At 52.4% G+C, this 27512-nt stretch overlaps 1 protein-coding gene across 2 annotated transcripts in view; it reads left to right on the top strand.

Moving 5' to 3' along the window:
• GRID1 (glutamate ionotropic receptor delta type subunit 1) overlaps positions 1-27512 on the top strand; it is a 760175-nt gene that overhangs the window by 185072 nt on the left and 547591 nt on the right. For both annotated transcript variants that reach the window (XM_070057983.2, XM_070057984.2), the window contains exon 4: positions 15090-15295. In XM_070057983.2, the coding sequence (XP_069914084.1) occupies positions 15090-15295 (206 nt within the window). The remainder of the gene's footprint in view (positions 1-15089; positions 15296-27512) is intronic.

Here is a 27512-nt window from a genome sequence, read left to right as displayed (position 1 = left end):
GAGAGAACATATGCAAACTATGTAGCACAGAGCCCGGCCTGAGGTCAGACCTGAACAAGCCTGTGCTATGTCCCGGTCAGCTTGGGCAGCTTTAACAGAATACTTGACACCTGGGCGACTCCAATTCTGGAGCCTGGGATGTCCAGGGTGCGAGGTGCCAGATGGAGACTCTGCCAAGGTCCCTCTTCCTGGTTTGCAGATGGCTGGCTTCTCACGGTGTCTTTGGTGGTGGGCAGAGAAAGATCCGGAGCCTGAGCTTTCGTCTTCTGTAATGGCATGATTCCTATGAAGAAGACAGCACCCCAAGGGCTAATTCCCTCCCAAAGGCCGCCCCTAATACAATCAGGATTAGGGTTCCAGCATCCCAAGTTTGAAGGGAAGCAGACATTTAGACCATAGCACGTGGTGACTGTTTTTCCAGCATTGATTCTGCCCTGCCACACAGTGAGGTCGTCCGGCTGTGCCAACAAAAGCACAGACGTTGGAGGCCCTTGGGAATCCAAACACGGCTGTTTTGAGCAAACACTTGGTGGTGACTCGCCTTGATTTGCTCCAGGCTCTTGCCTACATCAGAAGTCCAGGGAAGCATCCGGAGCTCCCTCCAAGCTGTGGTGGCTCCTCTGCTGCTGTTGGTGGAGGCACTCACTTTCTCTCTGGCCTTCAGCTTTCTCTTCTGCACCATGGGTGCTTCGCGTTCCCCACAGATGCTGGAGAAGAGGTGAAGCATCTGAGCGTCCAGCAGCTCGGGGGATGGAGAGGTCTGACTCCCAGCCTGCGGGACGCTGAGGGCCTGAAGGTTTGGGGGGCCTCAGAGGCCAGAGGGCAGCGTCCCTGAGTCCCAGGTGCACAGCCCCACCGTGGGCACACTCAGCGGGGACCTCGCTCCGAGTCCCCAGGAACCTGTGGGTGCAGTAGAGATGTTTGCCGTGAAACGCCAGGCTGGTTCCTCATCCAGAACAGACGGCATCCAACGTGGCAGGGTTTTGAATTTCATCCCTACCAATCTTGAAGGGAGGAGAATTGCTAAAATCGATATCCGATACTTCGTACATGGAAGGGGACAGGAACGTCAAACTGTATTTGTGAAAATTCTACAAATAATTAGCATATTATGGATCCTTTAAAAATATGATCTCACATATTTGACGGAAGGGAATTGCAAATCAAAGGAACTATTTATTGCAGTGGGAATAAGGGACCTGCCAGATTGAAAAAAAATATATACTGGAGGAGCCAGGGATTTGAAACATGAAAGATAGTAGCAAATAAACACTGCAGAATTTTATCCAAATACTGGAACCCAAATAGGAACAGAAGTTGGTGAAGAATTATTTTATAAACCCATTTTCATCATAACATGTGTAAAATGCAAATCTTGATCATTATGTAAATTAGTTACTTGGTGTAATTTACTTAATTCAAAGCACTTAATGCAGCGTGGTATGTTTTTTCCAAAGTGCCAGAGTAGACGTTTATTTTAAATTGTTTTTAATCTCCATCTTCCAGCCTGATTATTTAAAATGTTTTTCCCGTGTGTGTGTGTGTGTGTGTGTGTGTTTAAGGAAAGGATTGGAACCTGGTGAGAAGTGGGGCATGTTGTAACCAATGGATGCCCTCTGGAGCCAGGGCCTTGGTGGGGAGCGTGAGTAGGGCTCAGGCAGAGCCTTTCTGTCCATCCCTGCACGTGGGTGGACACTCCCTGCAAACGCCAGCCGTGACCCCTTCCTCTTTGCTGACCTGCCCTTGTGTAGCTCTGTGGCCAGTGCTGAAGCCTGTCCCAGCAGAAGTCTCCTGGCTGTGACTGGCTCTTAGTGGAGGGAGGCATTTGTTCCCTTTCTCAGAGAGCTTTGGATGCCAGACCTGGCCCTGCAGCCACTTCACAGTCACAGAAGGGAGAGCCTACCCTTTTAGCCGTCTATTGTGTTGCCCAATTGTCTGTGTGGCACCCTCCCTTCCTGATGAGCCTCTGGAACAAGTGAGCTGATTTGCTCAGTTGGGAGCTCTCTCGGAGGCGTTTCCTGTGCTGATGAGAGGCCCCAAGGCAGCGGGCAGCCACCCCACGCTGCTTTGCCGTGCACCAGCTGTCGTGTGTGCCCTAAACGCAAGGTTCACGGGACTCCTAGGAGAAGGCCGGGAGCTCTGTTTTGCAAATGCAGAAGTAGGCTCAAAAGAGTGGGTGCTCAGGGTCACCCAGCAAGGGAGAGGTGGGTCTTCAGCCCACACCTGTGCTTTTTCTGTGTAACAGTGGGGAAGGGGGTGGACCCTGGAGCTGCCCGTCTGTGCCCTTCCCTAAGATCTGCATCCCATGTCTTCATGGAATGGGTGGATTCTTTTACACATAAAAAAGTTGTACATATTTGTGGTGCTCAACAGGTTTTGAAGCAGGTGTGCATTGAGGAATGGCTAAATCAAGTCATGTAACATATGTGTAATTTGACATACTTATCATTGTGTGTGTGTGTTGAGAACACTTAAAATCTATTCCTCTGAGCCATTTTCAAATGCACAATACATTGTGCTATATAAAAACTGTAGTCACCATTTGCACTGTGGCTTATTGAGATAATTCCTCCCATTTAACTGAAGTTTTATGTCCTTCCATCAACATCTTCCCAGCCCACCCAGCTGCCAGCCCCTGATAACCACTATTCACTATTACTTAACTCATTACTTTATTATTTTTAAGGTAACATATTTTTAATTTATATCATAGTCAAAGGCTTAATGCTTCACTGAGTAAGAGCTCAACAAACAAAAAATGAAAAGACCACAGCTGAGCAGGAAAATAGGTGGGGGCTGTAAACAATGATCAAATGAAAAGGTGCTCAATTTCACTCATAGAAAGTGAATTTTAAAATAATCACAAAGATGGGCTTGGTGTTGTGATGCAGTAGGTTAAGCATCCCATAGGGTCACTGGTCTGTGTCCTGGCTGCTCCACTTCTGATTCAGCTCCCTGCTAATGAGCCTTGGAAAAGCAGTCGAAAATGCCCTAAATGTTTGGACTCCTGCCGCTTAAGTGGGAGACCAGGAAGAAGCTCCTGGCTTCAGCCTGACCCCATCTCCTGCCATGGTGGCCATTTGGGGAGTGAACCAGCAGGTGGAAGCTCTTTCTCTCTGTCTCCTCACTCTGTATGTAACTCTGCCTTTCAAAGAAATAAAATAAATCTTTAAAACAAATAGTCACAAAATCATTAGAACTATAGTAGTATATAATTCCTGTCAATTTTGTATTTGCAGCAAAACTGATGCACACATGCATTTTTTTTTAACTTTTATTTAATGCATATAAATTTCCAAAGTACGACTTATGGATTACAATGGCTTTCCCCCCATACCGTCCCTCCCACCCACAACCCTCCCCTTTCCCACTCCCTCTCCCCTTCCATTCACATCAAGATTCATTTTCGATTATCTTAATATACAGAAGATCAGCTTAGTATACATTAAGTATGGATTTCAACAGTTTGCTCCCACACAGAAACATAAAGTGAAAAATAATAGATGATTTTTTAAAATGATGATGAAATCAGAGCAGACCTATTGTCATGTTTAATCCCAGTGAGAGTCAAGTTGGGAATTGATAATTTCTTTTTTTTTCTTTCTTTTTTTTTTTTTTTTACAGAGGATCAGTTTAGTATGCATTAAGTAAGGATTTCAACAGTTTGCACCCCCATAGAAACACAAAGTGAAATATATTGTTTGAGTACTCGTTATAGCATTAAATCTCAATGTACTGCACATTAAGGACAGAGATCCTACATGAGGAGTAAGTGCACAGTGACTCCTGTTGTTGACTTTACCAATTGACACTCCGGTCTATGGCATCAGTAATCTCCCTATGCTCCAGTCATGAGTTTCCAAGGCTATGGAAGCCCTCTGAGTTCTCCGATTCTTATCTTGTTTAGACAAGCTCATAGTCAAAGTGGAGGTTCTCTCCTCCCTTCAGAGAAAGGTACCTCCTTCTTTGATGGCCTGTTCTTTCCACTGGGATCTCACTCGCAGAGATCTTTTGCCAGAGTGTCTTGGCTTTCCATGCCTGAAATACTCTCATGAGCTTTTCAGCCAGCTCCGAGTGCCTTTAGGGCTGATTCTGAGGCCAGAGTGCTATTTAGGACATCTGCAATTCTATGAGTCTGCTGAGATTCTCACTTCCCATGTTGGATCACTCTCCCCTTTATTTACTCCATCAGTTAGCGTTAGCAGGTACTAGACTTGTCTATGTGCTCCCTTTGACTCCCAGTCCCTTCACCATGACCAACTGTGAACTGAAACTGATCACCTGGAACAGTGAGATGGCATTGGTACATGCCACCTCGATGGGATTGAATTGGAATCCCCTGGTATGCTTCCAACTCCACCACTTGGGGCAAGTCAGCCTGAGCATGTCCCAAATTATACATCTCTTCCCTCTCCCATTCCCACCACCATGTTCAACAGGGATCACATTTCAGTTAATTTTCAACACTTAAGAATAACTGTGCATCAATTACAGATCTAAACCAGTCATATTAAGTAGAACAGATAAAAAAAAACTACTAAGAGGGATAATATATTTAGTTGTTCATTAACAGTCAGGGCTATGCTGATCAAGCCGCCATTTCCCATAGTGTCCACCTCACTCCAACAGGTTTCCCTCTTGGTGTTCAGTCAGTCGTCACCGATCAGGGAGAACATATGGTATTTGTCCCTTTGGGACTGGCTTATTTCACTCAGCATGATGTGTTCCAGATTCCTCCATTTTGTTGCAAATGACTGGATTTCGTTGTTTCTTACTGCGGTATAGTATTCTAAAGAGTACATATCCCATAATTTCTTTATCCAGTCTATCGTTGATGGGCATTTAGGTTGGTTCCAGGTCTTAGCTATTGTGAATTGAGCTGCAATAAACATTAGGGTGCAGACCGCTTTTTTGTTTCCCAATTTAAATTCCTTTGGGTAAATTCCAAGGAGTGGGATGGCTGGGTCGAACGGTAGGGTTATCTTCAGGTTTCTGAGGAATCTCCAGACTGACTTCCATAGTGGCTTGACCAGTTTGCATTCCCACCAACAGTGGGTTAGTGTCCCTTTTTCCCCACATCCTCGCCAGCATCTGTTGTTGGTAGATTTCTGCATGTGAGCCATTCTAACCGGGGTGAGGTGAAACCTCATTGTGGTTTTGATTTGCATTTCCCTGATTGCTAATGACCTTGAACATTTTTTCATGTGCCTGTTGGCCATTTGGATTTCCTCTTTTGAAAAATGTCTATTGAGGTCCTTGGCCCATCTCTTAAGTGGGTTGTTGGTTTTGTTTTTGTGGAGTTTCTTGATCTCTTTGTAGATTCTGGTTATTAACCCTTTGTCTGTTGCATAGTTTGCAAATATTTTTTCCCATTCTGTCGGTTGTCTTTTCACTCTCCTCACTGTTTCTTTTGCAGTACAGAAACTTCTCAATTTGATGCAATCCCAATAGTTGATTTTGGCTTTGACTGCCTGTGCCTCCCGGGTCTTTTCCAGAAATTCTTTGCCTGTGCCAATATCTTGAAGGGTTTCTCCAATGTTCTCTAGTAACTTGATGGTGTCAGGTCGTAGATTTAGGTCTTGAAATGCATGTGTGAATCCTAGTACAGGAAGCACACATGCATTTCTTTCAATTTTTTTCTTTCTCTTTTTTTTTTTTTGCAAACTGCATGTGAGTGCAGATCATACATTATTTGTCTTTCTGTATCTGGCTTATTTCACTTAGCGTCCCCCAAGTTCATCTCTGTTGTTGCAAATGTCAGAATTTGCTTTATTTTATTTTATTATTTTTTAAGATTTATTTATTTGAGAGTTACACAGAGAGAGAGAAGGAGAGGCAGAGAGAGAGAGAGAGAGAGAGAGAGAGAGAGAGAGAGAGAGAGGTCTTCCATCCACTGGTTCACTCCCCAGTTGGCCGCAATGGCCGGAGTTGTGCCAATCCGAAGCCAGGAGTCAGGAACTTCTTCTGGGTTTCCCACATGGGTGCAGAGGCCCAAGGACTTGGGCCATCTTCCACTGCTTTTCCAGGCCACAGCAGAGAGCTGGATTGGAAGTGGAGCAGCCAGGACTCGCACTGACGCCCATATGGGATGCGTGTGTTGCAGGTGGCAGCTTAACTTGCTGTGCTACCACGCTGGGCCCTGATTCTGTACCTTGACTGTTGTGAATAGAAGAATGTGAATGGAAAAAAACGTGGAGTGTTCATGGGTTTTATTATCTAGGTAGAGCAAGGCCAACAGATCAGGAGATGGCTAATCTTAAAGAGATATTTTGCTTTTGTTAAAATTTAAAATAAAAAGACATTTAAAGTTTCATTTCTTTTATTTGAAAGGCTTAGGGACACAGAGGCACAGACAGTGAGATCCCCCAACTTCTGCTTCACTCCTCAAATGCCTACAATGGTCAGAACTGGGCCAGGTCAGAGCCAAGAGCTGGGAACTCAATCCAGGTCTCCCATAAGGGTGACAGGGACCCAACTATTTGAGCCATCACTGCACATGAGCGGGAAGCTGGAATTAGGAGTGGAGCTGAGACTGGAACCCAGGGACTCTGATAGAGGATATGGGCATCCCGAGTGGCATGTTAACTGCTGTGACAAAGCCCAGTCCCTAGGTAGCTTGTTACACTCACGGGTCCCAGGAGAAGAGCACATGCCAAACCACAGGGCCACAGACAGCACCCTCTGCAGGAGGACCTAAAACAGGCTTCAGGCTCAGTCTTACCTGAGTGCTTCTTAAAGGCTGGGCTGAGAAGCTCCAAAATTCTGTTGTTCTGGTGCCCAGCACAGGGATGTCCCAGAAGGGCGCCCAGGATGTGTCTGAGGAAGGGTGGAAGGAAGGGAGAGAGGGAGAGAGGAAGGGAATGCCTGGCTGAGAAGCTGTGGTCTGGGGGGAGTGGAGGTACCAGAATGGGGTCTGGGTGGAGGGCTGCAGCAGGTGGGCCTTCAGGTCCCCATGCTGGCTTGTGGGGTCGGGCAGAGGGAGGCAGTGGGTTCGCTGGGGAAGGGACAAGGAGTCAGCAGGAGCAAAGCTGACGTGTGCATTATGGATGGTGGGATATTCTAAGTACTCACTTGCTTGAGATGGAGAAGAGTAGGGGAAGCAATTTGAAATGTGTTTTTGTTCCAATTACTTTTCAGAAAGAAGATACTTAAAATACCCAGTGAGGTTTTGTTTTCCCCAAAATAGAGGAGGGGTAGCTGCAGTAATCAGGTTAGTTGTGCAGCAGTTGTCCCTGGGCCCCCATCGCCTGGAAGGTCACCACGGAACGGTGCCTGAAGTGCTGGCCTCCGGCTGGAGCTGGCTTGGGTTCAGTCAGATTCCACAGACTTTTACTGTCCCTGCTTCAGAGCCTTGGGGCTGAACAGAGAGACATTCTGAAGGCCCAGTTTCTGCTTGCCTTATGAGGGGACTTTCAAAAGTTGGTGGGAAAATGGAATGAAATCGTAAGTTTATTTTGGTGCAAAATTTTCTGAAACTCATCAGCAGTTTCTTCATAATCTTCATTTTCCATGAACTTCCTAAAGACCTCTTATATATGTGGATTTTAAATCTTTAAAAAATTATTTGTCAAGGCCAATACTGTGGTGCAGTAGCCTAAGCCTCTTCCTGTGGCCACTGGTATCCCATATGGGCGCCTGTTCAAGTCCTGGCTGCTCTTCTTCCGATCCAGCTCCCTGCTGTGGCCTGGAAAGCAGTGGAAGATGGCCCAAGTCCTTGGGCCCCTGCACCTGCATGGGAGACCTGGAAGAATATCCTGGCTCCTGGCTTCAAATTGGCTCAGCTCTGGCCATTGCAGCCATTTCAGGGTGTGAACCAGTGGTTGAAAGACCTCGCTTTGTCTCCCCCTCCCAACTCTACCTGTCAAATAAATAAATAAAATCTTTAAAAAAATTATCTATTTGAGAAGCTGAGGGAGGGAGAGAGAGGAGAGAGGAGAGAGAGGAGAGAGGAGAAAGGAGACAGAGAGAGAGAACACTGCCAGCCACTGGTTCACTCCCCAAAGGTATGCAATGGACAGAACTGGGCCAAGTTGAAGTTGGGATCCTGAAATGATGCATGCAGGTCTCCCATGCAGGTGACAGGAACCCAATTACTTGAGCCATCACTGCTCTCTCTTAGGGCCTGGCTTAGCAGGAGGCTGGAGTCAGGAGGTAGTGATGGGCATTGAACCCAGGCAGTCTTACGTAGGCCTGAAATATCTCAACCAGCATCTCAACTGCTAGGCTAAATGCCTCTCCCAGTTTCAGAATTTTGTGGACTGAAATAAACCTTTTAGTTTTGCTTTGACATGAAACTTTGGAAGTATATTCTTATCTAATATTATTTATTCATGTTTAATATTCCTAAGTTTGAGAGAGGCTGAGTTGCAATTAAGTACCTGAGCTGGTCTTCCAGGAGGAGTATGATTTGAACGGGGTGTTGGTAGAGGAGTGGGCTCTGTAATTTTGTACTGAGGGAACACAGGTGACGAGGTGTGTGTGTGTGTGTGTGTGTGTGTATGTGTGTATGTATGTGTATATATGTGTATGTATGTGTGTATGTATGTGTGTGTATGTGTGCATGTATGTGTGTTTGTGTGTGTATGTATTTGTGTGTATGTGTGGATCTCCCAGGGCCCACGGTTTGTCATAGTAGGATTGGGTGGGGATGGCCACTCCCAAACATAAGTAGAAAGAGCTGTTGTGCCCTGAGTGTCCCTTATGCAGTGAGCTGAGATGTATGGAGTTTAGTTTGTGTGTATTACAAAGTCTCTGAAAGGCTTTTGATTTATTTATAATTTGATTCGCTGGTGCTTTTGAGGGGATTAATTTCTTGGTCCCTTTTAAAATAAACTTGTGTTCTTCCTTGAACGTTTAGAGAAGAGCTGTACGTGGGTTCTTTGGAAAGCATAAGGAAAATGTGTATTCCAAGTACACTTGCGTTTTAATTCCATTTCCATGATTTGTTTTGACACAGCCTTGGATCATGAGTGGATATGGCTGTCTGGGGGCATGTTGCACGTGCTGAGGGGATGCGTGGGGGATAGACACCAGCTCGGGGGGCCCTGCAGGAGGCTGGGCTCAAGTCCCAGGGGCGGAGTGGAGGGTGCTAGAAGCTGAGACGGTGGAGAGGGGTGTAAGATTATTGGAATAAATAGAGAGGCCTCTGTTGTAGGCTTTCTTCATCCGTTTTGTGCTGCTGTAACAAAATACCTGGTGCTGGATGGTGTATACAGAGAAAAGAGGTTTGATATGTGGCTTGCGATCCCAGTGGCTGGAGAACCTTGATGGCATGGTGCCGGCATCTGGCGACAGCCCCCGGCACGTTCTGTAGTGAAGAAGGGAGAAGGGGGCTGGCTGACTGCAGAAGTGGGGCACAGGGCAGGTGCCAGGCTCACCTGCAACAGCCCATTCTTGCAGGGACTGTCCCCATCCCAGAAGGCCTGACTTCTTTCTCTCTCTTTTTTTTAAACATTTATTTATTTGAAAGACAGAATTACAGAGAGAGGGGGAGGGAGAGAGGGAAGGAGAGAGAGAGAGAGAGAAAGGCCTTGGACAGCTCACGAGGAGGACAGGGAAGCTGGTGGAGGGAGGACAGGCCTTGTCTCCTCACGTTCCTCGTGGGGAGGACTTGCCTGTCTTCACTGAGCTGTCCCCTTTCTCTGGCCGGGGTTCCTCTCCTGGGAGCCTCACTGTGTCCCCGTGGGCAGCCAGTGCCCTTCTCTGCTGTTTATATCTCCTCTCGCCGTGTCCCGCGCCAGGGCAGGGTGAGGCTTGGTGTGGTCCCAGTTAGCTGGCACCGTTGGGACAGTGGATGGGAGCTGCATCTTGGAGCAGGTGTAGGATTCAGTGGAAGCTGGTCTTCTAGAGCTGCCTCCGACCCTAGTCCGTCCTCTTGAGGGGCTCCCCCTTCTTGGGGAGCAGCAGCAGAACTGGCTTTATTAGGGGAGGGGGTGAAGTAGCATGGTGTTGCAAGCTTGTTCTTTTGCAAAGAGAACATGATCAGGGGGGCTTCCCTGGGCCTCCATTTGTGGGGACCGGGGAGGAGTGCTCCGTACCATTGTTCTCTCCCTGGTCCTCCCCAAGTGCAGCTGCGCGAAGCTTCAGGGAAGAGAGCTGCGAGTTGACCTTTTCTGCCGAGAGAGAGCTGGGGAGCCATCCCTGGGGAACGCTGCCTTCAGCTGGCGCCACTAATTTCAGGAGTGAGGAGGCAGCCGCTGACGGGAAGCTGGAACTCTCTCTGGTGGCTCTGTCCCCCTGGGGGATGCTGGAAGAGGAGCCGGAAAGGCAGCAGCCGAGGATGGGCAGGGGCCCTGAAGGCTCCTGTTCTGTGTGCCATGTCCTTGGATGTCCTTGTGGGTCCCTGGACAGTGGCTGGCTGCCCTTGCACTGCACCTCCTACTCCGGGAGGAAATGGACCCCTCTCTGTAGACAGAGATGGTGGCAGGTAGGAAGGGACTGAAGGGGACTCCTCCATCCCCAGACACTGGCATGGATCCAGGGGCCACATGGATGGTGCCACCAGACTCATGGGCCCAGGGGAGTCCTTGTAGAGCAGGTGCTTGTGTGAATGTGCAGCCAGGCCTGGCCAGTGTCTGCCACTCAAAAGACTTACCATGAATTTAGGAATCTTTGGAAGAGGAGCAGACCTGGCTGGATGGTGGGTCTGGGGCTCCACCTTCCTGCCTTTGCTGGGCAGCTCTCACTGTCCTGACAGCTGTTTTCAGATCTGGATCACAGCCAAGGCCATGGGGACAGTGTCCTGGGGGAGGCATAGGGCTGCAGAAGCCATCTGTGGGTGGCTGTGTCTTGCTCCGGGGCTGGCTTGTACTCAGCCTTGTGCACAGTGCCACAGGCAAGCTGTGGCGGGTGACTCTAAGGTTTAGGCCTTGTTCTTTTTTTTTTTTTTTTAAGGTTTATTTATTTATTTGAAAGGCAGAGTTCCAGGGAGGGAGGGAGAGAGAGTGACTTTCTATCTGCTGGATCACTCCCAAATGGCCACAATGGCCAGGGCTGCACCAGGCTGAAGCAAGGAGCCAGGAGCTTCTGGGTCTCCCACTGGGTAGCACTTGGGCCATCTTCTGCTGTTTTCCCAGGTGCATTATCAGGGAGCTGGATCAGAAGTGGAGCAGCCAGGATTCAAACCGGTGCCCATATGGAATGCCAGTGCTGCAGGCCGTGGCTTTAACCCACTGTGCCACAGTGCTGACCCTGGCCTTGTTCTTTTGCTTACAGTTCCATGAGGTGGACCAGATTGAATGCATCCAATGACCTTGGTCTACCTGTTGGTCATTTCTGGGACATCGACCCTCCCTAAACTTAGTGGCTTAGAACAACAGACATGTGTCATTCTTGAGGAATCTGTAGACCAGATAGACAGCTCTGTTTTGGCTCGCATGCCACAGGCCTGTCCCAGGGGCTGTTCTCGCAGTTTCTCAGGGTCCACAAGCAGAAACGGCAATGCCCAAGCACATCTTCAAACCTCTGTTTGTCTCAAGTTTAATGCTGTCCTGTACTCCAGAGCAGGTCAGACGGCCAAGGCCAGAGCTGAAGCTGGAGGATTTTTTAAAAAAATATTTATTTGAAAAGCAGAGTTAGAGCAAAAGAGAGAGAGAGAGAGAGAGAATCTTTCATCTACTGGTTCATTCCCCAAGTGGCTGCCATGGCCAGAGCTGGGCCAATCTGAAGCCAGGAGCCAGAGCACAGGTCCAAGGACTTGGGCCATCTTCTGCTTTCCCAGATGCATTAACAGGGAGCTGGATTGGGAGTGGAGCAGCCAGGACTTGAACCAGTGCCCATGTGGGCTGCTGGTGCTGCCGGCGGTAGCTTAACTTGCTACGCGACAGCACTGGCCCCTGGAGGAGTCTTTAAGCACAAGGCAGGGGGTAGGGGCCTGAAGGCAGCTGTTCTCCTGTACTCAGGAGCAGTGTTTGCTGTCCACCGGCCGGCTGTGCTGAGGAACTGAACATATCATTTGGTTTCATTTTGGTGTGTTTGATAAATATATTACTTTATGCACATTTAGACACCATGTGTGGCCAGCAGCTGTTACTGGACAGCTCGTGTCTAGGGGGAACCCTCATAGAGTGGGAGAGCCGCTGTGTGCTGGGCACAGGAGCCCTCTGCTGGTCTCCTCACCGGTAGCTCTAGGTGCTGATGGGCAGGTGTGGGCTGTGCTGTGCTCAGGAGAGGTGGACCCAGGGTGGCCGCAGGGCTGAGGGTGTCTTGCTGGGTCTCTCCCCCTCTCCCTTGTGCCTCGAGTCATCCTGTCCCACTGATGGGCTAAAAGGGTCTTTGTCTTTCTGTGCCTGGCTTACTTCACTTACATACCGTGTCCAGTTCATCTGGGTGGCCTCAGTGATGTTTTCATTCCTGGTTTATGGCTGAGTCATATTCCACTGTGTGTATCCGCCACCCTTTCTCTATCCATTCATCTTTTGATGGACACTTGGGTTGTTTCCATATCTTGGCAGTTGTGGACAGCATTGCAGGGAGCAAGCACTGCATGGTCTCACACGTGTGGGATCTCAGAAAGCCCATCTGATAGAAGTCAGGTGTAGAAGAGATGAGTGGGGGGCCTGGGAGATGGGGGCAGATGGGTCAGTGTTTGATGATGGTCTACGGTGCAGCAGGATGACTGCGGTTAAGTCTCCTATTGAATGTTTCAAAGTAACCAGAAGGGGGCTGGCACTGTGGTGTAGTGGGCTAAGCCTCTGCCTACGGCGCCAGCATCCCATATGGGCAATGGTTCATGTCCTGGCTGCTTCTCTAACCATCCAGCTCTCTCTCCGATGGCCTGGGAAAGCAGTAGAAGATGGCCCGAGTGCTTAGGCCCCTGCACCTGCATGGAAGACCTAGAGGAAGCTCCTGGCTTCTGGCTTCTGATAGACCCAGCTTTGGCTGTTGCAGCCATTTGGGGAGTGAACCAGCGGATGGAAGACCTCTCTCTCTGTCTCTCTCTTTCTGTCTGTAACTCTACTTCTCAGATAAGTAAGTAAGTAAGTAAGTAAACAAAGCAACCAGAAGAGAGGATTTGGAATTTTCTCGCCACAGAGAAATACTAAATGTTGTGATGGACTTGTAGTACCCTCTGATTTGATTATCACACAATGTATATACATCTTAAGACAACACACTGTACTCCGTAAATGCGTAGTTATTATTATGTGTCAATTAACAAATTAAGAAGGAGAGGAGATTCATTTACCTACAGAGCTGCAGGGTCCTCAGCAGGCTTGGGGGGGTGCTGTATGGCTGCTCCAGGACCCCCAGGAATATTGACAGGTGGAGTCCCTGTGCTGGGGGCCCTGGTGCTGGGGCAGGCCTCAGGTGTTGTGTGTTCCCAGTGAGCAGGTTTGGGCGATGGCTGTGCCTGTGATAAGGGCTGGGTGGAGGCTGTGGCCAGATTGGAGTGCAGATGCTGTGGGCTTTAGTCTCAGTCACGCATTGGCCATCTCCAGGAGGGCTCCCAGCCTTCCCCTCTGGCCACTGCGGTGCCCTCCCCATGGGCCATCAGGAAGCTGGCTCCCTGCCTGACTCAAGCAGGTGGTCCCCACAGGAACCAGATCCCCCAGACTATCCTGGAAATGGTCGTGATTTCCACCCCCAGCTTGCGGCTGAACAGGGAAAAGGAGCTGTCCAAGGGCTGGAGTATCGGTGTCCACAGCAGGTGCTGGGGCTGCAGTCCAGGGCTTCCCCTTGTGGGGAGCAGGGGCGCTGTGCTTGGCTCCCAGCAGCACAATCATCATGGCCACAGCACTCTCCTCTGCTCTCTGGTACTGAGTTTGGTTGTCTGTGAAGCTGTTGGCACCTCCAGCTGGGATGTGCTCTGTCCTCCTGGCAGGATGGGACACTCAGGGGACTCAGGCAGCTCTCATGGCTCCTGGCACGTGTGGAGCACAGATTGACAGAACGCATTCGAAGAGAAAGTGTGGGGATGAAATCTGGCTGAGTTAACACTGTTTACTGGGTTTTGCTGCTTGGGCACCCTGGCTGAGTTAATGCTGTTTACTCGAGTTCTATGCTTGGGGACTCTGGCTGAGTTAACACTGCTTACTGGGTTTTGATGCTTGGGGACCCTGATAGTGTGCCTGTGGGGTACTTAGGACATGGGGAGACCCAGGGTGCCCTTGCCTTTGGGAAGTAGGAAATGGGATGGGTCAGAAGAAGCAAACATCCAGGCTGGGAAAACATGGCCTGAGGATTGAGACCCTGGGCTGCAAGTGACAGAACTTACCTTTGCCGAGAAAGGGAGTTCCCTGGCTCCTGGACAGTACAGCTCAGGAGAAAGAAGCCTGAAGAATGTCTTCAGACTGTCCCACTCCCAGACCCGCTGGCCTCTGTGCTGGCTCCGTGGTTGGGCAGAGGTGCCCCTTAGGGGAAGTCAGAGGGTTTGTTCTGGCTGCTGCTGCGAAGACACTAGTCTTGGTTAGAGAGAAAAATCGGTTACCTCCAGCTCCAGCAAGTGTGATTCTGCTGGGCTGTAGGCTCCCTCTAGGCTCCCATGCCCCCGTGGTTTGTTCCAGCAGGGCCCACCTCGTGGGGACTCCACCCTCCTGCCGGGATGGAGTCTCAGTGGACGGCATTGGGCCATCTGCTCATCCCTGAGCCCACCAGGGGCGGAGCTTCCAGCTGGACTTGGGTGTGAATCACCCACTGGTCAAGGCGTGGATGCGGGCTCTTGCAGCCAGGGAAATCAGGTCCTTGACATGAGACCCGAGCCTCAGCACAGGGGCACATGGTGAAGGATGTTTGGTCACAAGGTTGGGGTGGGGACCCAGGGCTGGAGATGAGCATATCCTGGGGCCGGTCCAGCTCTGGTTGGGGTGGTCGGTGATCTCTGCTCATCATTGAGGCTATGGGGGTACCAAGGGAGCTGGAGAGAACTGGGGTTAGGGCCAGGGCCTGCTGTACCCAGATTGTGGCCCACAGAGGAGGAAGAAGAGGAAGAGAGGAGGTCATCGTGAAAGACACTTCCTGGCCACAGGGCCTGTCGGGGGAGGCGGTGACCCTGCCCAGGTGGGGACACTGCACTTGATGTCCTGCAGGGTCCTTTCCTGCTTAACCACAGTTTTATCCTCCTCCTCCCCCACTCCCCTTTTCCTGCTCAGATATCCGTGGGCTCCAGAGCTTCCTGGACCAGGCCTCGCGGCTGGGCCTTGACGTCTCTTTACAGAAGGTGGACAAGAACGTGAGCCACGTGTTCAGCAGCCTCTTCACCACCATGAAGACGGAGGAGCTGAACCGCTACCGGGACACGCTGCGCCGCGCCATCCTGCTGCTCAGCCCGCAGGGCGCCCACTCCTTCATCAACGAGGTAGGTCATGGGGGCCCGAGGCAGCAGGAGCCCAGTGTCCAGTGCTACTGGACTGGCTCAGGTTGGCGGCAGGGTGCCATCTTCCTGTGCATTGCTGAAATGTGTGTGAGGACCCATGGTGTGGGGCCCACAGCACATGGCCATGCAGAGACAAGCTTGGCTCTGAATTGGTCCCTGACCGGGGACTGAAGCCTTGTCCAAGTTTTGAAACCTGGACTGTGGTAGTGGCTGGTGGGATGCCTGCTCACTAGCCACAGGCAGAGACTTTTGAGAAGACGCTGGGGCTATTTGCTTCCTTTTTAATTTCCCTCTCTTTGTTGACAGCTGTCAAAGTGTGTGGTCCTCTGCGGAGGTGGGGTGTGCAGTGTTCCCCTGGGCATTTGGTAGCGTCTGATTGGGGTGCCTTTTGCATATCACCCAGTGAAGTTGTGCCGGCTTGTTGTTTTGGTGCTTGGGCTAATCAGTGGTGTTTGCTTTAAAAACTTCTTTATTGGAGGTTCGGAATTTTTAACGGAGGGAGTGAAAATCAGTTTAATACCAAGGAGTCCATTCATCTGAGAACAAGTGAGAAAACCCTAAACTCGAATGGGCTGGCTGAGGGGTGCTAGCCCCAGTGGCCTAATGACAGAGAGGTGATGAGTGGATGCTGGGTGGGTTTCAGGGGACCTCTTGGGGGATGGTGTGTCTGGGAGGAGGAGTGCACTGAGGAGGTCACAGGGCCTCTAGGTCTTCCCTGCAGTTTGTCTGCACAACCCCAGTCACCTTGTTGGCCCTCTGTGATTGGAAGTGACATGAAAAGGCAGACAAGATTATATTAATTCCATCTGAGGTCGTTTGCTTGCTTATTCTGCCTTCCTCTAATTAATTATGACTCAGAATGCTACCTTATCCATCAGGAAGCAGCACAAAGCCCACTGCCCAAGCACTGAAAACCCAGACTGCTTAATTTGATGCTATGGGTGGGCAGCCAGGCTGAGATATTCTGTCAACCAGTGGCACCTGGACTCGAATGTTTTCCTAAAAATCCATCCCAGTGTTGGGTGGCCCAGGGTTAGCAAAGCACGTGCGTCCATCTCCTGTAGCCTGCTGTCACTCTGCCACCTGCCTCCCTCCTTCCCATCCTCCTTGCTCTGCCACAGCTCTGCAGTGCAGCCTGGGAGTGCAATGAATGTTGTTGTCAAATCCCAGCTCACTCTTTTACTATTTGTGTGACCTTTGGGTCATTGACTTTGCCTCCCATCCTCAGTTTCGCCACGAGTAACGAAGGGATGGAGGAGGTGACAGCAATGATAGATACCTCTCAGGAAGCATCTTCTCTTTCCACTGCACACGTCGGCGCATTTCCCTTCTGCATGAATCCAGCCCCTTCCTGTTTCTAGGCCCTGTAAAGATTTAGCACATGGCCAAGACTGGCCTAAAGATCTTATTTCCATGTGGTTAATTATTCAAGCTCCTGTTGCGTTGGAGTCAACGCCTGGCTTTGGTGAGTTGCCTTCTCCAAAGCCCCCAGGCTGTGTTTGCAGATCCTTTGCATTGCTGAGTGCTTTGGGTCTCCACAGTGGCCACTCTGAATGCCGGGCAAGAGTGGCAATGTCCTGACAGTGTCGGCAGGAGACAGAGGGGATGGGATGGCATCCGGCCTCCAGGCTTGGGGGTAGCTGCACCTGCTGTTGGCCTTCAGCTCCTGTCGTGAGGGTCTTGGTCTCTCGTGCCGGGTGCTTGCTCTTGGCAGTTGGAGGAAGCATTTGTTTCCTGGTGGGCCGGGCACATGCATTTGAGCACTTTGCATTAAACTGAAAGAATCACATTGAATGACTTGTGTAAGGTCACGCCAGTGCCGCTAAGAGACAGAACAAGATCCACATCCACCTTCCACCCATCCTGGAGGCCCTCTCTTCCATACTGACAAGGACCTGCTGGCTTCATGGGGGAAGATGTGGGTTGACTGCCTCTGGCCTGGGCCTGGCAGAAGTGTTCTGGATGCTTACGCACGTGGAATTGTGGTGCCTCTGTGAAGCCTGGTAGGTGAAGGCATCCGGACTCTGGAGGTGAACCCGGACCTGTCCTGCTGGCCAGCCCAGCAGGTTCCCCAAGAGACGCCTGAGAATGCCAGCCCTGTACAAAGTACCTCGTCACTGCTGGAGGCTTTGCTTTGGGTTTGTTGAGCAGACAGACCCAGCCTCCTCTTTGTTGTGACGGGGACAGGTGATGTTCACAGGGGTGATCCCTTGCTAGACATGTCCTAGATTTTCTGAAACTGTTATTGAGACGTAATGGCCTCATTCCCCACTACCATCCATGATGGGTCAGTGTCCTGCCCGGCTGGGGGTGGAGTGGATGTGCTGCTGTCGGCGTGGGGTGCATGGCCATCCCAGCCATGACTTCTGCACTCCACTTGCAAACCTGGCTGAGTGGGAGGGAGGGAGAGAGGAAGCAGGGTGGGTCTGCTGGAATCTATAACATTTTGCAAAACGTGACTCTGTTGCTGAGGCTGGCACTTTCACTGTTGTTGGTGTGAGACACAGACGCGGCTGCCTGTGACCTGGCTGGCTGGCAGGGTGCTGCACTGGGAGCCATCTTCCTAGCAGCATCCACAGGGTGTCTGTTTACTGTGGGTGGCCCTGGGCCCGGTGGCAGTGGTCACATGGCACCGCTGGCCTCTCTGTGATCCTGCTTCACAAGGGGCACACTGGCTGGGCTTGGCAGGGTCAGGAGCCTGTCCTTGCTGGTAGGAAGGGTGAGGCTGTGGACCAAGGCACTGGGACATGCGGAGGGCGGGGTTCTTATGGGCTCCTGTAACAGACCCCACATGGAGATCCCTTGTTGTCCATCTCAGTCCTGGTTTCAGATTGTTTCCCATGGAATCTTTCAGCTGGCTTTGTGGCCACCGCATCAGTGCATCATCTTAGAAAGGTGTTGAGAGGATCCCCATGGGGAGGCTGGGCTTGGGGATGACAACACTCTGGTCTCCTGGTCCCAGGCCTGGGGCCCACTGTGCAGCTGCCTTTCGGGGTTGCTGAGGGAGCAGGCACTGGAGGGATCCCTTTCCCCAGTGGAGCCTGTTCTGCTTTGGGGTTGGTGGGAGCGTGGATCTTTGCAGTCAAGCCTTAACTGGGGAGTGGGCTAGACTCAAGACCTCTGGTCTTCCCCTTGGTTCTCCTCAAGACCCCTGGCTGCTGAGTGAGGCTTTGGGGGCAGTGACAATCGTCTTGGTGCTGTGCTCTTGCATGTCTGCTGGCTGGCCTGACTCAGAAATGAGGCAAGGTGGTGAGGCCTCCTCCCCTCACTCCAGGGTCTGCTGCTCCTGCACTCATCAGCTGGCAGCTGCAGAGAGGGGCTAAGGGCAGAAGCCTTGCTCTGGGAAGCCCGTTGGTGGCTGCTGGAGCCTTGCCTCTCAGCCATGCTTCCTTCTGTCACTTCTCCAGACTTAGTGATCCCCAGCTCCATGCCAGGCCTGTACCAGGTTACTGTTTCTGCCCTCTTGGGACTCATATCTACATGAGGAAGACAGAGATGTAGACAGAGACCTGTGAGAGCATTGAGGATGGAGTGGTGCCCTCTGTCCAGGAGGGTTCAGGGTAGTCAGAGGCCAGGGGAGCTTCTTAGATTGGGTGACTCTGGGACTGGGTCCATAGGAATGGACTTGACTGACTGTGGATAGGTTGGGGATAGAGGTCTGCAGAGCCTCAGCATGTTCAGGGACTTGTGTGTCATCAGGTTGCTGCAGTGGACATACAGGGCAGGGAGTGGCGGGAGGTCAGGCTGGGGTGCCAGCAGGAAGGGCTCTCTAGTTGGGGTGGGGAACTTGAACTTCAGGACTGATTGGTTCCTGGGGTCCTTTTCAGGATCTTAGAGGCTAACAGCCTGTAGTTTACATATCTTATTGCTTTTGCTCTTCTCCAAGCCAGGTTTGATGGGAAGACTTCTAGTCCACAGTCAGGGTTCATCTCAGCTTCCTGGAGGGGAATCCTTCCTTCCATCCCTCCATGCATCCATCCATCATCTGTTCATCATCCGTACATCTGTTATCTGTTCACCATCCATCCATTCGTTTTTTTTCTCCCATCCATCCATCCATTGTCCATCATCAATTCATCCTCCACCTGTCATCTGTTCTTCATCCGTCCATCTGTCCATCATCCATCTATCCATGATCCATGTGTCCATCAGTCATCTGTTCATCGTCCATCCTTCCATTCATCCACCCCCTTATCCACCCGGTCCTTGCCCCCCAGCAAGTGCCAACTGGGTGGCTCCTATGGATCAGGAAGCATAGCCAGTACTGAATGAGAGCATGGCACAGTGCCTCCTCGCCAAGGCCAGCCACACATTGAAGGCAGTGGCCACTCACCATGGCCACAGTCCTGTTGGGCCTCCCCAGTGACCAGCAGAGCAGCCTGCCTCAGGGCTCTCCTCCACTGAGGTCACCTCTGGGTGTGTGTGTGTGGGCATTATGAGGGGCTCAGGACTTCGGCCTTTCACCCCTCTGTCATCCTCCCTGTGCCTCTGTCCCTAACTGTATTTGGGTCTTCCTCTTTCCTCAATCTCCCCATCTCCCTCATCTCACTGGAAATAAAAGAAAAGAAAAATTAACTATTCTAAGCCATTTGTGCACTTAACAGGGAAGAATTTCTGCTCCTTGCTTATAGCTTCTGGGGAAATAGTGCAGCCTCCCTGTCCCAGGTGCTCAGTGTGTCCTGCAGATGCTGGGCAGTCTGTCCATCTTGCTGGAATGTGCCACCCTCAGCACCAGGCGCTGTGTGGTCTTTACCATCTTATCTTCCAAGAGCAACACAAGGCCTGGTCCATGGTACAGCCGAGGAAGTGGGTGAATGTGTAGTTTGTATTTCTCACTTCCAGTAGAAAAGCTGCTGCTTCTTGTGTGCGCCTTGGTTGCCGCTGTGGCTGTTCAGCCAGTCCTAGGTCAGCTATCAGCAGGTGCTTTGGTCTTAAAGCTTCTGCTCTGGGGAAGGCTTTTCTGTTTCTTAAGAAACCTATCTTGGACCTGGATGGGTCAGCACATGGGGCCTGGGCTGCTACTGCAGAAGGTGAATTCCTGACCCAGCCGTGGCCCAGAGCAGAAGACCTCTGGGTACATAGAGGTGACTATAGGGGCAGCGGGCATCAGTGGTAAGCAGCAGCGCAGGCACGTATGGGACTGGCATCCACGTGTGTATGTGTGTGTGTGTGTGGTGTGTGTGCACATAGACATATATGGATGTGAATACACAGGCTGATCCAAGGATGCAACCAATAGCTACATACACTGGTACAAACAGACCCTCAGACTAGCATAACCCAGTGGGCACACACACACACACACACACACCCCTGTGAGATCCACACGGCAGCCAGGCTGATGGCAGTAGTGGTGGCAGAGTGGTCTCAGCAGGTGTTGCCGTGCTGGGAAGGAAGTGACAGGCACTGCAGCAGGTGGCGTCTCCCTTTGCAGTGACACAGATTTCAGGATCTCTTCTGCAGTGAGAAGGGGGAGACAGACAAGCAAGGGGACAGCCTGCCGGCAGGACGGCTTTCCATAGCTCTTGGAGTGGATGTCACCTTTCTCTCAGACTGCATGGGGTCCTGAGGGTGATGGGACAAAGGTGGAAGGGGCCACTGTCCACACCCCCACCCCAGGTTACCTTCTCAGGCACGGCATGTGGCTGAAGCCAGTTTCAGCCTGAGTGAGCTCCTGCCGTCAAATCAGTTGCTTCTAGGAGTTTGTGGTAGTGAGTGAACCTCCCACTGTTTGAATATAAAGACTGTTTCATTTCACACATTTATAGCAAAGGTAATTTAGATCATCACCATGTTCCTTGTCCCACATGATACATGCAAATATTTCTCACTCCGACACAGTAAATCTGTAGCAGATGACTTTATCATTCTGGGCTGAGATAATGCTGTGCCATTTAAGTATGGTTTACCAGCATATTTTAAATTACTAATTAATTATAAAGGATTAATTTTTAAATAATGGCTCGTATTTGCATTTAACTACAGCCTCTGTTTATGGATTTTTAGCCTTAGCGCTTTAGCAGAAGTGCTATGAGTTGGAGAAATTAATTTATTTTTCCTTTAGAAATTCTTAGAAATGAGCTCACGTGGCAGAGATGTTGTCTGGTGGGTTTGGCGCTCTGTGGCTGCGAGAGGCAGCTAGGGCCTGTGTTTGGAGACTCCACGGAGCCTCTGTCCCCTTCCTTCTCTGTCCCCAGCACATGGCTCACCTTTCCCAGCTTCTCCCAAGCTGGCGAAGCTGCAGGGGACTCCTGCCCTAGGTGCTGGACTCTGATGTCCCAGCCTGCTGTCCCCTCCCTGTGGCAGCAGCATTGCACCCCATAGGGCCTGTCCCAAACCCACTGTACCCCCAGTGTTGCTGCTGCCTCATCCAGAGCCAGCCCCGCACTCACGGTCTGTGCGTGACTATGTGGCCTCCCCTTCCCACGGAGAACCTGGTTGCATCAGCGGCACGCGCCGGGGCCTGCCCCTCCTCGTGTATCACCTGTGCAGGCCCTGTGCAGGCCCTGTGCGGGATGGATTGGCAGATGGACCAAAGGAAGGTCAGGTCCCAGGAGCGCTGACTTCTGCCCCCAGCTGAACGTCACTGCCCTGTAGACAGACTTCACTACACTTTTAATGCTCAAGCCAAGCAGAGGCATCTGAGAGAATTTGTCTGATTTTTGATACGTCAAAGGAGCATCGAAGCAATCAAGGGAAAGCACCCGAATACTCCCGTTTCCCACCCTGTCTTGAGTCAGGCCGACACATTGCCTGCATTAAGGGACACTGAAGGCCTTATGCACAGTGATGTGACTCCTGGGCCTGGGACTCCTGGGTCTGAGGAACCTGGTGCCCTTTCCTTTCTTTGCAGGTCATTAAATAGCTGGGTCCAGTGTCAGTTTCTCCCTGCGGGCATCTCTGCGACGGCTTATTAGCAGGTAGCCCCTGTGGCTGGGGGAGGCAGGAGGCATCAGAAATAGCCACTGACAAAGGGAAGTGGCCTGTAGCAGCTGAAATGGCTCAATTACCCTTTGTGCTCCGGATCCCCAGGAGCGGTCACCTTGGGGGGCTCCCCTGAGGCGGTGAGTCAGCCTGCTTGTGGATGAAAGGGCTGGCCTGGGGAGCCCAGTGGGGAAGCCCGAGGCAACTGTGGGGGTGTTGGGAGAGGCAGAGGTTGGGGGAGGTTTTCTGTACTGGAATGGATTCCTCTTGGGGAAGCTGTCTGGGCCGCATAGCCCACGCCTGGTGCCTTTCTCTGCACAGGGTATCCCCCGACATGGAGCCCTCACTTGCTGCTGGCTGGACTTGGTCTTGGTCACCCGCCCTCTGTGCCCCAGGAGCAGGGGGTGGGGGTGGGGGATGGCCTGCCTATCAGCTTGCAGGGGAGATGGCCCCCGCAGCAGCCGGCCAGTGCAGGTGGCAGTCAGTGCTGGGAAATAGTATGCATCTGTTGTCATCCGTGGGTCACGCTCCGCTGGTCTTGGCTGGGCTGGCTCAGAGAAATGGTGGCTGGCCAGCTGGGAGCGGAGGTGACCAGGCTGTGGGTCTCTTCTCCTCTGGCACGGGGACCCATGCCTATCCCCGAGGCAGCAGCTGAGTTCTGAGAGAGCTGGTGGAAGTGGCTAGGGCGGCTCAAGGCTTCTGCTGCTTGGAGCTTCTGCTGCCCAAGCCAATGACAGGCTAGCTCCATTAGGCAGGGAGAAGAGATTGCCCCTCTTAAGAGGGGAATTGCGGCTGGTGCTGCAGCTCAATAGGCTAATCCTCCACTTATGGCGCCGGCACCCTGGGTTCTAGTCCCAGTCGGGGTGCCAGATTCTGTCCCGGTTGCTCCTCTTCCAGTCCAGCTCTCTGCTGTGGCCCAGGAAGGCAGTGGAGGATGGCCCAAGTGCTTGGGCCCTGCACCTGCAGGGGAGACCAGGAGAAGCACCTGGCTCCTGGCTTTGGATCAGTGCGCCAGCCGCAGCGGCCATTGGGGGGTGAACCAACGGAAAAAGGAAGACCTTTTTCTCTGTCTCTCTCTCACTGTCCACTCTGCCTGTCAAAAAAAGGGGGGGGGAATTGCAAAGGGAGTGCATACAGGAAGGGGTGGGGAGTTGGGGGGACTTTGGAAGCCATCTTCCAGCACCCCAGTGTGCAGGTGAGCTTCCTGGAGGAAGCTGTTGGCTGACAGCTGTGAGAGGGACCTGGGGCCCTGTACCTCCTACCTCTTACTTTGCTTCACAGATGCTCAACTTCAGGGTGAGGGTGGCAAGGAGGGGATGTGCATGCGGGGAGGGATGACTCAGTGCCCGGAGCCCACCTGGTCTCAACAGGGCTGGAAGGGCAGGGCGGCGATAGCCCTGGAGCCATGGGGATTTTGGGACCAGCTTGTGGTCCTGCAGATGCAAGGTGACAGAGCTGGGCTCTGAGTTCAGCGCAGCTCCCCCAAGCCCAGCTCTTTCCCATACTGGGGAAGGAGACTCGGGGTCCTTGACGGGACCTTCAAGATCACGACCCAGAGCAGATGCCAGGAGTCTCACTGAGGCGGGATGTGACGGGGTAGGTAGGATGAACACTTCTGCAACCTCTTCTGCACCACACCTCTGCACCACACCACAGGCCTCTCCTGCACCACACCTGCAGAGAGCAGGGGGTGGGGGTGGGGGATGGCCTCCACAGGACCCCCTGGGCACCAGAGTCTGAGGACGTCTGATATGGGGCTGGCGTTCTGGCGCAACAGGTTAAAGCTCTGTTTGTGACACAGGCAGCCCACATCTGAGTGCCAGTTCAAGTCCCAGCTGCTCCACTTCCCATCCAGCTCCCTGCTAGTGCACCTGGGAAAGCACCGGAGGATGGCCCAAGTACCTGGGCACCTGCACCCACGTGGGAGACCAGGAGGGAGCTCCAGCTTCCTTCTAAGTTTCAGCCTAGCCCGGTCCTGGCTGTTGCTGCTATGTGGGGGGAGTGAACCAGCATATGGAAAATCTCTCTCTGCCTTTCAAATAAATAAATATTTTCTTTAAACATGAGAGTGTCTGACTTCACCCTGCTGTATGGGGACAGGGGAGGGGCAGGGCACAGGCAGCCCCGCCCTCTTCCTCACCATTAGGCTTTCTGACCTCCTTCACCACCTGCACAGTGGAGTTAATCCCGCTGGACCCACCAGGTTGCACCGAGTATCAGCGTGGGGCATTGTGGGGCCAGGCCTCCTCATTCTCCTCGTCTGGAGTCTTTGATGGCCCTGGGCACTCAGCAGGTGTCCCGTAGCTGTGGAGTGCATTGGGAGATGGAGGGATCTCAGCAAATGTGAAGAGGATGGGGGCGTAGAGGACGTGGAGAAACAGGAAATCTCTTCCGAGAGTCGGAGCCTGCTGGACACGCCTTGGGGCGTGGCCGACACCTGGGTCTGCGAGGGAGACCTGCGGCCAATCGGGGGGCTGTGCACTGCGGTGTGTGCGAGGGCGTCGCGCTGTGCCTGCGCATGCTCAGTATCGATCCTGTGTGTGCCTGCGGTGGTGTTCGCGAGAGCCAGGGTCCGGGTTTTGCTCTGCCATTGGAGTCCTGGAGGTAGGGGTGTGGAGCTGCTACAGGAGACAAATGTGAGGGGAGAGGAAGGGCCCACGTGGAAGCAGGCATGGAAGGAAATACCAGGAGGACCATGTGTAGCCCTACTCCTGCCCAGGGAGCCAGAGAAGTAGGGGGCCTGGCGGACCCAGGGTGGTACAGGACTGCACCTACGTCGGTTATATAGCAGCAGACAGGGCGAGGGACCCTAGGCTGTCCTTGCCCACGGCAGCTGCTCTCTTCTTCACAGAGGCCAGGTCTGGCTGGCAGGTGCACCTGTGGCCACGCCACACTCAGGAAGGGGCGGTACCTGTAGAGTAAACAGACCCCAGCCTGTTCACTAGTCTGTGAGCTGGGGTAGTCCTACCTTCCCAGAGGGTTGCCATGGGAATTAACATGCGATGGAGTGAGAGGGGGCCCGGTGCGGGGCTGCTGCTCTGCGAATGGCAGTTTTCCTTCTTGTGTCTGTGGATGATGCCTGGCTGAGAGCGTGCGTCCAACCTCAGAGTCAAGGTCAAAGTGGCAGTGGCTCAAAGAAAGGAGGCTGCGGCTGACCTGGCCTTGGTCTGTGTCAGGAAGCTCAACTCTTGGCGCCCAGTGAGAGGGAACCCAGACGAGGGGTGCTGAAGGGAGGGGCCTAGCTGAAGGGGACACCGTGGGCTCAGCCCTGAGCTGGCGCCTCGGGGATGCAGGTCTGGCCTGTCTCTCTGGCACACCTCAGACAGTACTCGATAGAGTCCTAGGGGGATGGAGGAGGCGGGGTCTCAACGCCCCCTGGGCACCGCACCTGCGGGTCTTGCTCTGGAGCAGGCCGGGGACTCTCAGGGTGCCTCCCGTTTGCGTTGTCAGTGGGCTGTCAGAGCAGGCACAGCTGCCTGTGCATCTCAGGGTTGCTAGTTCCTGGGCTGATGGAGGAGGGACAGTCGCTGGTGCTTTCTTTTTTATTTTATTTTATTTTATGTATTTATTTTTTTGACAGGCAGAGTGGACAATGAGAGAGACAGAGAGAAAGGTCTTCCTTTTCCCGTTGGTTCACCCTCCAATGGCTGCCACAGCCCGTGCGCTGCGCCTGGCGCACCGCGCTGATCTGAAGGCAGGAGCCAGGTGCTTCTCCTGGTCTCCCATGGGGTGCAGGGCCCAAGCACTTGGGCCATCCTCCACTGCACTCCCGGGCCACAGCAGAGAGCTGGCCTGGAAGAAGGGCAACCAGGACAGAATCCGGTGCCCCGACCGGGACTAGAACCGGGTGTGCCGATGCCGCAAGGCGGAGCATTAGCCTAGTGAGCTGCGGCGCTGGCCCGCCGCTGGTGCTTTCTGCCTGCAGCGTGACTCTTCAGATGAGAGGGCATTTCTCAGGGCTGTCAGTGGTCAGCAAGGGCCCCTTCCCTGGGCCTATTGCAGTGAGTCTCTTGGGGCAGAAAGACCTGGTCCCTGCTTCTACAGAGCTGCCCGGCTTAGCTAGAGAGAGAGCGTTTGCCGTGAGATGGAGAACTGCTTGCCCACAGAGCTGAGCACCTGGGGAAGCAGCGTGGGAAGGGGGCTGCTCATCCCTGCTGATGCAATCCCAGCAACCCCAGTAACTCCTCCGGGACAGGTCTCTAACTGGGGTCTTTGGAAGACAAACAGAGGATGAGATAAGAATGACGAAAGCCACCCTTTGAAGTGACAGCTCAGTACAACACAAGCCAAAAAGCCGAATGCCAGGGCATGCCAGCAGAACTACTGAGGCATGGAGCAGGTGGGCTGCAAGCTGAGCTGAGAGTGCAGCAGCTGCAGATACCTCGTGGGCACCTCTGTCCCTGAAGGGGACCACCAGCCACCCGCCACCGCCCCGAGAGTCCCATGAGAGTCCTGTGAGAAGGCCTGATGTGGTCCTTGGTTCTTGTGTTTCAAGAGGAGCCAGAAATCTGGACTTTACTGGGACATCTATTAATTTTTTTAATGTTAGCAAATAATTACAGTTCTTTTTAAATTCCCTGTTGGCTAAGTCTGCCTTGGCAGGGCTGATAAGGCTCACAGACTGCCAAGTGACAATGTCTGATCTCGCAACTGAAGCTTGTTAAATATGGACACGGTGTGAAGCGAGGCCTTTCTCCTTCCCCGGGGCCATGCTCGGTGAGGACTGGCACCCATCACTCACACAGTGGTCCCAAGAGCTCTTCTTTTCTTTCCTTGGATCCTCAAGGCACCTCCCCCTTTTGCTAGGCATCAGCCTTCCTCTTGGCCTTGGTGGTCGGTGCTAGGACCTAGCTGACTCGCCTTAGGGACCTGCTTTTTGCTTGCAGGAGGTTCCTGTGCCTACCAACCCATCGCACCCTCAAAGTCCACCCTGAATGCTAAGCAGACTCTTCAGCAATTACAGGCGTCTTTGTTTGCTTCTTATCGCTCCTGTGTGAAGGTCAGCTCTCTAGATGGTTATCGCTGGCATTGCTTTCTCCCTGTCCACAGTGTAGCTGCTAGTTTCTCATTATCCTGGGACTGGCAGCTTTCAGTTCATGGTGCTGGTGGCTTTTTCCTTTCAGCTTTGGATGCACTGGCTCTGTTCTGTGGGAGGGGGTGTGGATTTGACTTGCTTGGTCTTTAGCATGGGAAGTGACTCTCCGTTTCTGGTCGCGGTGGGGGAAGAAGGCTTGCTATTGGCAGTAAAGTGGAAGCCACAGTGCAAGTGCCCTAA

This window comes from Oryctolagus cuniculus, chromosome 15 (genome assembly GCF_051225735.1).
Source record: "Oryctolagus cuniculus isolate XC-2025 breed Fujian yellow rabbit chromosome 15, ASM5122573v1, whole genome shotgun sequence".
Taxonomy (NCBI): Eukaryota; Metazoa; Chordata; class Mammalia; order Lagomorpha; family Leporidae; genus Oryctolagus; species Oryctolagus cuniculus.
Note: the sequence above shows the minus strand (reverse complement) of the source record. Positions and strands in the feature narration are given on the sequence as shown.